General features: G+C 37.1%; 1 protein-coding gene across 1 annotated transcript in view; it reads right to left on the bottom strand.

Annotated features, from left to right (window-relative positions):
- Usp32 (Ubiquitin specific protease 32) overlaps positions 1-15255 on the bottom strand; it is an 837997-nt gene that overhangs the window by 20996 nt on the left and 801746 nt on the right. The window contains exon 33 of the mRNA XM_090368859.1: positions 8799-8891. Within this exon, the coding sequence (XP_090224985.1) occupies positions 8799-8891 (93 nt within the window). The remainder of the gene's footprint in view (positions 1-8798; positions 8892-15255) is intronic.

The raw sequence follows: 15255 nt of genomic DNA, 5'->3' as shown, positions 1-15255 counted from the left end.
ATGTGGAAGACAATTGTACAAATTGGAGCAGAATGGTATTAAGGGTAAGTTGCTACAATGGATAAAAGGATGGTTGAGTGGGAGAAGACAGAGGGTGCAGCTCTTTGTGGACTAATGTTATTAGTGGAATCCTAGAGGATTCAGTGTTGGGTCCACTGTTGTTTTGTATATTTATCAATGATATTGATGAAGGTATATCAGGCTTAGTGTCGAAGTTTGCAGATGATACAAAGGTTGGCAGGGTTGTTAATGACAGTGATGGCAGTATACCACTGCAACAGGATCTAGAAAATTTGGGCAGATGGGTTAAGAAGTGGCAACTGAAGTTTAACCTTGACAAATGCAAAGCACTGCATATGGGTAGAAGTTACCCAGAGAAAAGTACCAACTGTGTGGTACTACACTTAAGGTGGTAGAAAATGAAAGAGACCTGGGAGTAATTGTGCAGTCAGATATGAAGTTTTCTGAGCAATGCAGACAGGCTGCCAGGACAGGTCATGGGGTTTTGTCAGTGATATATAGGAATTTTGCTAGTAGGGAAAAGGAGGATATTGTACCTCAGTATAAGGCAATGGTCAGGTCACGCCTGATAAATTTATTTAGCATTTTTGAACCGAGTACTGCATACAGTTCTGGAGGCCTCATTTTAGGAAGGATGTAGATTTGCTTGAGCGTGTAAAGATAAGGGCTAAAAGATTGGTGAGGGGAATGAAGGGATCCTCTTACCAAGAGAGGCTTAAATTCTGCAAACTGCAGTGGCTGGAGACTAAGCGCCTTCGGGTGATCTGATTGAGGTGTATAAGGCCTTGAATGGGTTGAGTACGCTGAATTCTGATGGGATCCTTCCACTTGTTCAGATTATGAACTGAAGGGGGCATAAATTCAAATTAAGAAAAGACGGATGTAGAACAGATGTGTAAAAATTTGCCTTTATCCAGCGGGTGGTTAATTGCTGGAACAAACTTCAATCTGTCGTTGAAGTTGATAGGTTAAATAAATTTAAGGAGGAGCTGGACAAGCATTTGGAGAGAATGGTGTGTTTTTTTTTTTTTTTGGCTGATGCTGCATAAGCTCATACACTTGCTTTCTTGCATCACATGCCACTACTACTACTACTGTTCAAATGGCTGAAATCAGAATAGGTATTTTGCATCTACTTTCACACATGAGGAATATTTTAAGGAGGGGATGCCAGAAGTGAGTCAAATTCTAACAGAGCTGTTGTTGTTATTTGGTTTTTAGGAGCATTAGCAACTAAGGCCATATTGCTCCGGGGGATATGAGGTGGTCATTCCCTGACCTTTCCGCATCCTCCGTTTTTGGTAGTCACGGGCTCGAACCCCGGACCAATCAAGAAGCGTGTGCTATGCACTGCTGCTCCTTCCCACCTGGCTATGGAGGCGCCCGATTGCATTTGTGAATTGAATTTTAATTCTATTAAACAGCGATTCTAATTAGCAAAAATAAGAGGAATATTATCCACAGGCTATAAAAGTAAAGATATATTAAGCACAAATTTACCCTTTATTACCTAACCAATTAAAAAATTAAATGATATGTGATAATCGGAATTAATACGTACATACATATATATGTTTATGTACATATATACATACTAACTAGTTGACATTTCTGTTCAATTGACGTTTTGTGGGTGGGGGTTAAAATTTAAAAAAGTAAAAAGATAAGCAATTAATAACAAAGAACACGGCACACACAAATTGCAAGTATAACACAATAAGTGTAAGTGAGAATGGAGTAACAAGTTATGAAGCTTTAAAAATAGAAAAGAAGAGAGGATTCAGAAAATTAATTTTTTTATGCGATTGAAGATTCCATGGAAGTGTAAACACATTTCACCATAATAACACACAGAATTCCAGCTGTCAGTATTATCGCAAATTCAATAAGATCAAGTTTACTATCCATTTATGATAGATTGAACTAAATAAAGCCCAACAAATAGGTGACTGCTAATTGTTTTTATTGTTTTATGGTTGTGACCTCCAGAAATCCGACCAAACCACGTGGTACGGTTGGAGACAATCGTAGGGTAATCTCCAGTGCTGTGGTCTCCTTCCCCGAATAAACGAAATGTTGTCCCAGTTAAGTGAAGTAAACCCTGGCTATTTTCTCGATTGGGTTGTTTTTTAAAATTTGTCCCAAATAAACAGCTGCCCCGATTAACTGGTGGCCCAAATAATCGAATCCACTATATATGATATCAAAATTATTTTTTACATCCAGCTCCTTTGTAGCCACGTCATAGTATCCAATCATATTGGTCAGACAAGATTTCTCCTTAACAAACTCATGCTGTCTGAATTATTACTGCAATCTTGTGTAGATGATCCTGCAATGCTTCTATAACCAGTGACTTCATTATTTTCCCTGGAACAGAAGTCAAACTAACAGTTTTTTCTGTAATTACTAGTGTCACCCTTTGATCCCCTTTGTGAATTGAAAATACATTTGTACATCTCCAGTCCATGGGGACTTCCCCTGAGTCCAGGGAAGCTCTCATAATTATGGCTAAGGGTTTGCTTACTTCCTTTGCCGCCTCCTTTAATATAACTGGATAGATCCCATCCACCCCAGGTGCTTTTCTTATTTTTAACTTCAACAATTTCTCCTCCACTTTGCTCTCAGTTATTACAAAATCATTTAACTCCCTGGTACAGTTTGATAAATATCTGGCCTTCTCCTTGAAAAACTCGTCATGTGTGAATGTAGATGCAAAATACTCATCAGTTGGTCAGCTACCTGAGAAGGATCATCAAGTCAAACCATTGATATTAAATGGACAAATCTGATTCACCTTCCTTCTAGAGTTTATTCAAGTAAAGAAGTCCTTGCTGTCTTCTTAGCATCCTTTTGCCAAAGATTTTCCGTTATCTGTATCTGCTTGCTCAACCTCCTTTGTGACTTGATTACAGACCAACTTATATCTAACCATAGGCTTCTGTGTCACCTGATAATTTATATGCATCCCATGCATTTTTCTTCTCTGACACCAGTCTCATTAGTTTATCTGACATCCACTTTAGCCTAAACATAAGTGTTAGTAAATCTATATAGGGTACTTGGTAAGATGGAGGTGCGGTACTGTTTGGCTGTTTCGCTACCTACGATGCCAGCATGCTCCAGAATCCTGGATTCCGTCCAGAAGCTTAGAGTATGATTCTTATTCCATAAACAATTTAGACCCGACCGTATTTCTTTTACTATGGGATGTGGAGTTGAAAATATATTACTTATTGTGGACAGCGCACTCATGGAGTCTGTATATATTAAACTACTGGTGTTGAGATGAATATTGATATTCTCAATAGCTAGCTGGATTGCATATAGTTCTGCAGTATAGCTGCTGCATTCAGTCAGGAGAGATACAGACACTTTGAACGAAGGAAAAACTGCTGCAGTACCTACAGCGGCATCTGATTTTTAATCATCAATATATATTATGCAGCTCTGTGCATTGCTATAAGCATGCTCTTCGGGCAGTTGTTTGATGTTCAGATTGTCAGCAGTTTTCCAGGGACTTTTTCCCCCCATTGTTGGAAATATGTGTCACAGTAAGGTAGGTTTGTGGCCCAGGGTGATCAGGTATTTTAGTTTCTTTGAGTGTGTTTTTAAAATGTACGTTCCAGCAGTGAATCAACTCTTGTAGTCTAACACCACTGGGTCTGTTTTCAGTGGGCTTACTGTTATAAAACGTTATCCATTCAGGATTGAAGAGTAGCAGTTGATTGGGATGATCTGGAAGGCTTTTAAGTCTGGCTGCATATGTGAGTAGTAACATTTTCCTCCTGAGGTGGAGTGGAGATTCGTTTGCCTCTACATAGAGACTTTGAACAGGGAAAGTTCAGAAGGCCCCAAGAGCAGTGTGAAGAGCACTTTTTTTTTTTTTTTTTGGTAGTTGTTGGCGCATCGGCTTCTGTGGCCATATTGCACCTCCCAAGGTTTTTGCAGTACTTTGATCCAAGCCCGAGGCGGGAATCGAACCCGCGACTTTTGGGTTGCCGGGCAGGTACTTTACCCACTCGGCTAGCCCGGTCGGCTGAAGAGCACTGTGTTGTATGGTATTTAGTGTTGTAAGCACACTTTTCCTGGCTGAGTCATAGACGTGACCTGATGAGAGAATGACACAAGTGCAGAAGAGTGCATCTATCTCACCCCATGCTATGGCAGAGATAGCTCTAAGTATATTGAGTTTTTTCAAATTTTTTCTCACCCCATGCTATGGCAGAGATAGCTCTAAGTATATTGAGTTTTTTCAAACAGATGGTTCTAAGATAACTTATATGCATGGAAAAATTTAGTTTCACATCTAGTGTTAAACCCAAAAAACAGATATTGCTGACGAGAGGGATCAGATGATTTCTTAATTTAAGTTCAGGTTCTGGATGTAATTTGCATTTTTTACAGAAATGGATCACAATCGTCTTTTGTTCTGATAGACGGTAACCATTTTGTTGAGTCCATGTCTCCAGCTTATTTATGGAGAGTTGTAGCTGTCTCTCAATGGTATTAATGTTTGATGAATGGCAATATGGCAAAATTGTCAGCATACATATATATCTCTACAGTTCTAGGAATATTCTGTGTCATGGTATTTAGCTTAATTGCAAAGAGGGTAGCATTAAGTATGGACCCTTGGGCACCCCTTCTTCCTGGATAAAACATTCTGACAGTACATTCTGGTGACAAACTGAAAGGTACTGTGCTTTAGAAAATTCTAAATGAAGTGTGGTAAGTGTCCTCTCAACCCCATGGAATAGAGCTCTTGAAGAATGCCATACCTACATGTGGTATCAAAAGCTTTTTTGATGTCTAGACTGACCATCACTAGATGTTGATTTTTAATGTAAGCATTGCAAATATTGGTTTCAGCTCTAATCATAAGATCCAAGCAGGATCTGTTTTGGCTGAAACCATATTGGTTGCAATTTAACAGCATTTTACTTTCAAGGATCCATTTTAATCTGCTATGTATCATTTTTTCGAGTGTTTTACCGAGACAACTGGTGAGAGAAATTGGTCGGTAGTTTTGTGGAACTGACTGATCCTTTCCCGGTTTAGGAAAAGCAAGAATTACTGTGTGATGCCACAAGGAAGGTTAAACACATTCAATGAAAATCCGATTATAGAATACTAGTAATAATTTTAAAGATGTGTTATTGAGATGTTTGAGCATTATGTAATAAATTCCATCCAGTCTTGCTGCTCTGTTTAGGGCTTCTTTGAGTTCAGTTAAGTTGGAAGGGCTGATTATAAGAAAGAGGTCGTGTGGTATTAAAATTTATTTTATATTTTTCTGCTGAGGTTTTAAATTTTCAGGAATGAATTGTCATATGTAGATGCTGCTGATATTTCACTAAAAGTTTCTTCAAGCAAAACTGCCTATTTCTTTAGGGGAGGACAGTTCTCGTTCATTTCTAATCAGGATTGGAGCAGTAAATGGAATGTATTTATTATTTAATTGTTGAATTTTTTCCCACATTATCCGACTGCTGGTGTCCTTCATGATGGTACAGGCAAATTTTATCCAGCAGTCTTTTTTTGCTTTTCTTCTTATTTGTCTTGCTCTTGCCTTTTGTTTTTTATATAATATGAGGTTGGCTGTTGTGGGGGACCTACGAAACTGATTCCAGGCTTTATTTTTCTCTTTTTTGGTACTATTACAATCCTCATTCCACCAGTGTTTTGCATATCTGTGTTGGTCTGCAGAGGATTGAGGAATTGTTTCAGAAGCTCCTGCCAGAATATTTGTGGTAATGTGCTCGGTGACTTTGTCTATAGATTATGTTTTTATAAATTGATCATCAAAGGACACACAGATTGCGTATTTTGCCCAATTTTCTTTTGAGAACTTCCATTTTATTCTCTGGTTGGGACATTGGGATTGTTTTGTTTGAATTTTTTTTGAATTTGAATTTTGCATATAATTGGAAGATGATCGCTGTTGTGTGGATCTGCTAAGGTTGACCACTCCATACGGGGAACAGCATGGGAGAGCAGATGGACAGGTCAATTGCTGAAGTGGATCCTAGGAAGATGAATATAAGTGTGATGGCCAGTATTTAATAAGGTTAACTGCTGTTGGTTCAGTAAGGTCTCAATCAGATGTCCTCTTTGATCCATGCAGCAAGATCCCCACAATTGGTGATGCCCAGTTAAGTCACTGAAGAGCCAGAAGGGTGTTGGCAATTGAACTATAAGATCTTCTAGTTCTTTTAGTGTGACGGGACTGTTTGGTGGAAGGTATATTGAAACTAGTGTTAGCGTTATTCCAAGAGCCACACGCACAGCAACAACTTCCAAGTCGGTCTGTAGAGAGATAATTCGAGAGGGAATTTTAGAGTTAACTAAAGTCACCACCCCTCCATGTGCGGATCTTGCAGTATTCCTGTCTTTTCTATACATTGTGAAGTTTTTGATTGAGAGAGTTACTTGTGGCGTTAAATTGGTTTCGTGTAAACAAACTATCATTGGATTATATCTATTAATCAGGTCATATAAGTCGTCTGTATTGGCATGCATGCCTCTACAATTCCATTGAAGTATGTGCTGCATTACATGGTTTTTGGAGTTGTGTTTCAATCTGTCTATTTTTTTTGAGCAGTTTGTTTGTATCGTTCAGTTTTATGTCTATCTTTTTATGCGAATGCCGGTCGCTCTATATCCATGTCTTCTTCTGCATGAATATGTAATATAGTTTCACCAGTTTCAACTTTGTTGTCAACATCCATATGTATGGGAGATTGTTTCTTGGTCTGGATATGATCTGTTGGTGCTGATTTGTCTGCTTTTTCAGTAGTTGCAGGTATATTTGGTGGAACAGAAATTGGAGTATTACTTTCTTGTTCTTGTAGACTTTGTTTGGCAGGTTGTGGCTTAGCATTAAGCACAGACCTGGCCCAATTGTCAATTGAAGTGTTTGGAGAGACTGAGATGTCAGTCTGAGTAGCAACAGAAACACTCTATTGAGCTGCTTGTGCATAGGTGTGTTTTGGCATAAACTGCATGATGTGCTTTTTGGCTTCCTGGTATGTTACCTTGTTTTCGGTTTTGTATTTTTGTACATTTTTCCCACTTTCCACATTTCACAATTTTTTGAACATGCCGGATGATTACCTTTGCAACTGGGGCAGGTGAAGGCCGTTATGGTGCAGTCAGATTGGGTGTGTTCTGTTGAACCACAATTTAGGCATATCATAGTGCCACGGCATGCTACCTGGGAGTGTCCATATTTCTGGCACTTATAACATCTGATGAGATTTGGTATATATGGACGTATGCAACAATTTAGATACCCTGCTTTAATTGTTGTTGGTAAATTTGGGCTACCGAAAGTCAGTATTAGGTTCCATGTAGGTATTAATTCCCCATCTTTCCTGATTAATATTTTATTTGCTTGTATGACTCTTTGATCAGCCAATTCTTGCACAATTTCTTCCTCTGAGATGTTAATGAGGTCCCACTCCGCTATAACTCCTTTGGAGGTATTCAGAGTGGCATGTGGTGTAATTTTCACTGGTATTCCACCAAAGGTGGTCAGTTTCAGTAATCTTTCTGAATGATTTGGTTTTATTGTTTCTACCAGCAGATCTCAGACTGTAGACATTTTACCATCTTTGGTGTTTCTGCAGCATTTTCCAAGCATTTCTGAATTAGAAATGGGGATAATTTGGTCACAGGATAGTCCGACAGTGAATGTATAAGGAGAAAGGCTGGGTGATCTTGTTAACATGGATTATTTTTATTATTTTTTTTTATTTTAATAATGGTCATGATCAGGTTGATCTGTATCAGTAGGTGATCTCAATGGATCAAGTGGAGGAAAGGATTCTTTCTCCATTTTATACTCCTTTTGGCCCCGAGGGTTGGGTTTACCACTCAGGTTATCGGACCTGCCACGAGGAGGCAGGAGTAATGCCACGAGTGGCCAAGCGGTTGTTAGGTTAGTTGGGTTTACTTAGTAACTCTAATAAGAATAGAAGGAAAGTTGTCTTTTCTTTCCTGACTTAACTTACTACTTGTAAGATGAAGTCTACAGTGCTTTTTGAAAGAATTTAAGAGAAACTAACCGGAAACTTAAACAGAAGTGATTCCTTTAAAGGAGAATGCTTTGGATCGCTTTATAGAGCTCAGAAATTGCTTGGCCATGGAAATTCTTGGCACCTGGGACCAAAATAAAAAGAACGAGTGTAACTAGGACTATAAAGCTACTTATAAAGTACAATATAATATGACAATTAAGTAAATAGAATGGCAAAAGTCTTCAAAAAACTTTATTTCTTGGAGCTTGAAATTCACTGCTTGCACTTGCAATGACACTCAACAACCCCCCCCCCCTCTCTCTCTCTCTCAGCAGCTCAATATCTTGGCCCCAAACAGCTGTTCAACTTGCAATGACATGCAGCACAGAAATTGATAAAACTACATTATATGAAAAATAAGAATACGCTTTAGGGAGTAAATAAAATTTTTATTACTCATTATCTTCAAAGTATATTTAATGCTGTGGCACTTTCCGCTCTAGAACTGATGGCTCTCTTAAATATCTACCAAATTCACAATACTTATCCATGTATATTGTACTTCACATCATAAAAGGAAGGCAGATTTGCCTACTATTGAAGGAGTCACTGCGCATTATTCACAGCTATAGGTGTGTTTGTATTTCAGTGATGCGTGAATGTAAATGTCATGGCCAGGAACATGACTTCAAATAAAATATTATTTTTACATATGAATTTTTGAATTATGGAACTGATTCCAAGTATTATACTTACTCGACAACTACTGTCATTATAACAGTACCACCGGTTATTAGGATTACATGCATAGCAGACATAATGACCACCACCCAGGATTCCAGAATGACACTGAAATATATGAATAGAAAATAAATAAATGTTAAAAAAATATATATATTTGAATTATGGTAACAGTAATTGTAGTTGCATTATTATTAAAGACACCTCAATTTTTATGCTTTCTTTCTTCAAGTTTATTAAAACTATAACCAATTGTCATACATTCCATAACAGTTCAAGTATTAAAAAATAAAAGAGTTGGTTTTATTCATTTATAATAGTGATAATTATATATTTTTAACAAATTTACCTATTTCATATTTAAAGCTTTAAGTTGGCAGGGATAGTGGCACCAATTGTAATAATTACAATGATAGTAAATCATTCAATTATATCATTTGGATGATATAATCAAAATAATCGATTATAAACTCTTAATTATGCCCATGATTACACAGAACTCAAATTTTCTTTATTTCTAAATACTTTTTTTGAATTCTTTTTGGAGTATATCAATGCTTGAATATTTATTAATGCTTATTAAATGAAATTTATTTTTCTTTTTTTTGTTATGAAAAAAAAATTTAAAATTTATAAAATTTGTGTTGTACACCTCTTATTTTCAATGAAACAAACCTTTCATTAATTTCACAGAAAAAGAAAAAAACATTATAAACATAAAATATAAACATGGTACTATTAGTCTCTCCCAATTTTAAGTTTATAAAACTGATTTACAGAATCTGTATGCCAAACTTTTAGTTATTTTCTTTGCAATGGTAAAGTAGCAACAACAGCAATCACTGATCAAGTATGATGCAAGAAAGCAAGCTTATTTAGCATCAGTCCAGAAAAAAAAAACAAAAAAAAAAAAACACCAAACCTTTCTGTTTCCCCCATCAATTCACTCTAAAAAGTTTCTCTAGAATTTATTTCAGCTGTTAACTTCTACAACAACAGATGGACCTTTGTTCCAGCAATCAACCATCTGCTGGCTAAAGGCAAATTTCCACACATCTATTCTAAAACGTTTTTCCTTAATTTGAATTTATGTCACCTCAGGTGCAGAATCTGAGCAAGAGGAAGAATCATATCAGCATTGAGCTTGCTCAAACCATTCTAGGCCTTACACACCTCAATCAGATCACCTCGCAGGTGCCTAGTCTCCAGATACTGCAATTTTCAGAACTTAAGCCTATCTTTGTAACAGCAACCCTTTGTTCCATTCACTGATTTCATTGCTTTTCTCCGTACTCGTTCTAGAGCTCAATACCTTTCCTAAAATGAGACCTCCAGACCTGTATGCAGTACTCAAGATGTGGCCTGATCATTGCCTTATACAAGGGGATAATCAACTCCTTATCCCTGCTAGCAAAATTTCTATATATCATTGACAAGACCACATCAGCTACTCTGCAAACCTGTCTGCAGTGCTCAGAAAACTTCATATTTGACTGCACAATTACCCTGTCTTTTTCATTCTCCACTACCTCAAGTGTAGTACTGCACAGTTGGTACGTTACTCTGGGCTTACTGCTACCCATATGCAATACTTTGCATTTGTCAATGGCAAACTTCAGTTGCCACCTCTCAGTGCATCTGCTCAACTTTTCTAGATCCTGTTGCAGTAGCACATCATTCTTATGGTCGTTAACAACTCTACCAACCTTCTTATTGTCTGCAAACATGGACATTAAGCCACATATACCTTCATCAATGTCACTGAAAAAACCCAAAACAGACACAGGGGAACTCCACTAATAACATTAGTCCACGAAGAACAGTGTCCATTGATTACCACTGTTTTTTTCCACTCAACCATCCTTTTATCTATTGTAGCAACTTTCCCTTAATGCTGTACTGTTCCAACTTGTACAGTAGTCTTCCATGTGCAACAGTATGAAAAGATTTACTGAAATCTAAGTATATGATATCAAAATAAATTTTTGCATCCAGTTCCTTTGTGACCACATCATAGTATCCAATCAAATTGGTCAGACAAGATTTCCCCTTAATGAAACCGTGTTGTGTCTGAATTATAACAGCAGTCTTGTCTAGATGATCAATCTTGCAGTGCTTCTTTAACCAGTTACTGCATTATTTCCCCCAGAATAGAAGTTAAACTAACAGGTCTGTAATTACTCATTTCACCTTTCAATCCCCTTTTACGAATTGGGAAAATATTTGCGCATCTCCAGTCCGTGGAGACATCCTCTGAGTCCAAGAATGCCCTCATAATCATGGCTAGGGACCTGCTTACTTCCTTTGCCGCCATCGCCTCTAATATAACTGGATAGATCCCATCCAATCCTTATGTTTAACTTTGGAAATTTCTCATCCACTTTGCTCAGTTATTATAAAATCATTTAGCTCCCTGCCACAGTTTGATGAACTTCTGGCTTTCCCCTCCCTGAATAACTCCTCTTGTGTGAAATAGATGCAAAATACTCATTCAGTTTGTCAGCTACCTGAGCAGAATAATCAACAATCAAACCATCAATATCAAGAGGACCAATCTGATTCATCCCCTTCCTTCTAGAGTTTACATAGGTTAAGAAGTCTTTGCTGTATTTCTTTCCATCCTTTGCCAAAGATTTCTCATAATCTGCTTTTGCTTGCCTAACTTCCTTTGTCACTTGATCAGAAAATATCTTATATCTACCATAGGCATCTGTGTCTCCTGATAATTTGTGTGTTCCCCATGCATTTTTCTTCTCTGTCCTAAGTTTCATTACATCTGAAATCCATTTAGGCCTAAACCTTGAACAGTATTTCTTAGCTGGTATAAAAAGCATAGTAGCTTCCAAGATTAATTCCTTGAATGCATCCCATTTAGAATTTTCTGTTGATCTCACTGTATAGAATTTAAAAACTGTGAGTCAATTGTAGTCACCCTTATGAAAGCAAAAACCCTTCCTCCTGATGGTAGTTACATCTTTGAGTAAATTCCACATCAGTACAGTGTGATCACTGCCTCCTAGTGGTTCCTTTATCTGCAGATTCTTAATGCATGAACATGAATAATCACTGCTGATAATCAGATCAAGAGTGTTAATCCCTCTGGTTGCCTCTCACACATGCTGCTGTAAAAAACAATCATCCAATAAATCCATAAAAGTCTTGCTAGCATGTGAGTGACGAACCTACAAGTTCCAGTCAATATCTGGGAAGTTAAAATCCCCCATTATAAGCCAATCTGATTTACTGGTCCACTATTTCTCTGTACAGTTGTTCACTGTACTCAGAGTCATTAAGCCTATAACACACCAAACGGATTCAACACTGCACTGTCCACCCATGTCAACTGGATGCACTTTCTTACATTTTGTGTTTCTTAACTAACAGCATGACCTCTTCTCCCTCTATCCTGTCTAGCCTTTCTGTACACATTGCACTCTCCAAATTCCAATTCTGCATTCCGTATATCTGTGTGGTTCCACATCTCTGATATCCCAACAATATCCACCTTTACCAGCACCTCAAATTCATCAAATTTATTTACTATACTTCTAGCATTGGTGTACATGAAAGTATACATGCGCCTATTCTTACTCTTAGTTACCCTAACACAACCCATGTATTTATTTTTTCCATGATGACTCCCAGCAGTCCTTGAAATCCCCAGCACCTCATTTTCCAGGCTGCTGCTCATTCCAATACATTCCAATTGTATATAATTTCCAGCTGGAAATAAATATTTAGAGCTCATGTAAATTAAAACTACTTCATTCCATATTTTAACATATTACCAATTACTACGACAGATCATGTCCAAGATACATTAGAATGAATACATACACTAATTGAAACAAGATAAGGGTTACATGCACTATCTATTCTTTTTACAGCTGCTAATTTGGATAAAAAGCCAATACAACCTAGAATATATATTAAATTGTTAATATTATAAAATTACTTCTTCAATTAACAGAATGTTATTTTATAACTTTGCTATCTATTACAGAAGTGTGCATGTGTGTATATTCGAAAACAGGTGGTCTGTGATTTTATGTTGGCAATGTGCTCCTGCGAATGGCCATAGATATCAAAAGGACATACACAGATCAAAATGTAAATTGGATACATATATGTTATAAAGGGAAACTGTGTTCCTGACAAGTGGGGCACCCAGAAATTTTTTTTGGCAGGGAGTGTGGTGAGAATTTTAGCTGCCTCAGCTGAATGCTGAAACCAAAAATAACAACAGTGAGGGAGGTGCAGGGGTCTGTCAGATCCTTTTCCCAGAATTCTGAGAAAACTACATACCACTTCCACAACTTAATTACTTATTAAAATTCACTCACTTTTAATCACAGGCATCTCTAGGACATTCTGCCAAAATATGATTAAGTCTCCCCAATGGATGGTAGTTTCACAAAACTCTCAAAAATTATGAACTAAGATCAATTCATTCGACTGATGAGGATAAATGAGAAAACAACTGTCAAATGATCTCAAAAATTAACACAGGTCCCTGAAATTTGTTACGTGCTACTTGGGAGTCTTTAAACACTGATAGAAGACTTTTTAAGGAATCTCATGTTTTCCGGTTGTTCAGAAGATGTCTAACACTATAATGCCACCTTCCAATGCTCGCATTGAAATCAAGCTGTTTATTGATTTGATGATTTTTTTATTATTAAAAAAGATAACCATAATGGGATACAGTTTTGTTTACTGATGTCAGAGCAATTGGTGACTACCCATTTTTCAGAGACCACTATTTTTTCTTTCTCTCTATGCAATTTCCCTATTGTCCTCGTATAGCACGATAGTTGTGTTCCTAGAAACCCTCGTGCAATGCAAAATCATGCAATATAAACAACAGGCCCTATGGGAAAAATAGGGTTAGGTGCCGACTACCCAAGATTGAACACACATTTGTAACCAAAACATTACAAAACACAAATTATCGTAATAAAATATGTAAGTATTTTATTACGACTATTACATAATAAAATATTGCTGATGCTTTTGCTTCTATCGTAAGCAAACTTGTTTTTTGTTTGATTTTCTATCGAAACAGATGACAGCCGTTCCATCTCTTCCAATTCTTTGTGCCTTGATCTAATGGATTTTAATTACACTTTGAGTTGTTCCTTGTTCCTGCTATGAAAATTGTTTTTATGCATCTTTCTAATTCTCGGCGTTGCCTCATTTAAGCCTGTAGCACGTGCAATATCACATGGTCTTTCATTTCGCTCAAAGCATTTCACAATTACATATTTTTTCTCTATTGACAGAGGCGGACTGGCCATAAGCCTTACCAGGGAAACTCCAGAGGCCTGTGTGATTTTGGCTATAAACCATAGTATGAGGCCACTACAAATTTTCCTGGGTAAGAATTTTTGATCCAGTCCGCCTCTGTTTATCGATATTGCTTTTCTTTTTCTCTCTGAATCTGCACTGTCTTCACTAGGACGCTGCCTTTTCACACCTTTTAAGTATTTTACTCATTTTTAGGGAATAAAGCACAATTACAAAATGAGGAGGCACGCTTGATACCCAAACAAAGCTGCGCGCGTGTAGCAACTGAATAAACAACACGGTAAGGCAGAGATACACTATTAAACACCTCACATTTTACTAAAGCACATTTCTGGGGATTACTACCATAAAAAATTAAAAACAATTTCCAGTTGCGTTTCGGCCAGTGGAATCTCTTATAAACTGGTAGTAAACTCGATGTAATTGCATTTGCAATAATACCGATAGCTGGAATTGTGTGGGTTTTTACCTTATTATGGTGAAATGTGTTTCCCCTTCACTGATATAAAAAAACAAATACATTTTCAGAATGTTCTCTTCATTCCTATCGTGCTGCGTTCAGTTGGGGTGATTCCGCGTTCAACTGCCATTTCTTGTAAACACAAAGGCGAATCGTGCATAAGCGAATTCTGTTCGTGTTATACACAATATCGTTCCCCTATTTATAAATCGTGTATGATCGAATTCATGTAGTGTAAACACGTGTTATATGAGGACTGACTGTACTTGATTTTGTTCTTTAACAGCTATATTTTTTTTTGATAATTTTGCTATTGGAAACGTATGAACAATGCACTTGCATGATCGGCACAACCCAGAAGAATTAGTGCATGATATCATCCCTTTTTACATTTTTTCCAATACACTGCATGCTATCCTTGTGCTTATTTGTTTGCAAATTTCTGATTATATCACATTTCCTGCAGCTTGAAATTGAAAAATCATATTTACATATGGTATACAAAACAGTGTAAACTTTCAGATTTTATAATACACGGAAAGTCTTGCACATATATCTTCTAAAATTTTACACTGTATTTCATTAACATCTTACTGAAAGACTATCTTTGCATTACACAGTATTATGAAATGATTGCACAGTAAACAAAGCTATTTCACATATTTTTATTTTGCAACCTACATTACCACAGTACACCCGAAGGCA

The sequence above is a fragment of the Mastigoproctus giganteus genome, chromosome 1 (assembly GCF_048544385.1).
Source record: "Mastigoproctus giganteus isolate SK-2022 chromosome 1, ASM4854438v1, whole genome shotgun sequence".
NCBI classification, from domain to species: domain Eukaryota; kingdom Metazoa; phylum Arthropoda; class Arachnida; order Uropygi; family Thelyphonidae; genus Mastigoproctus; species Mastigoproctus giganteus.
This window is presented reverse-complemented; position numbering and strand designations above follow the sequence as displayed.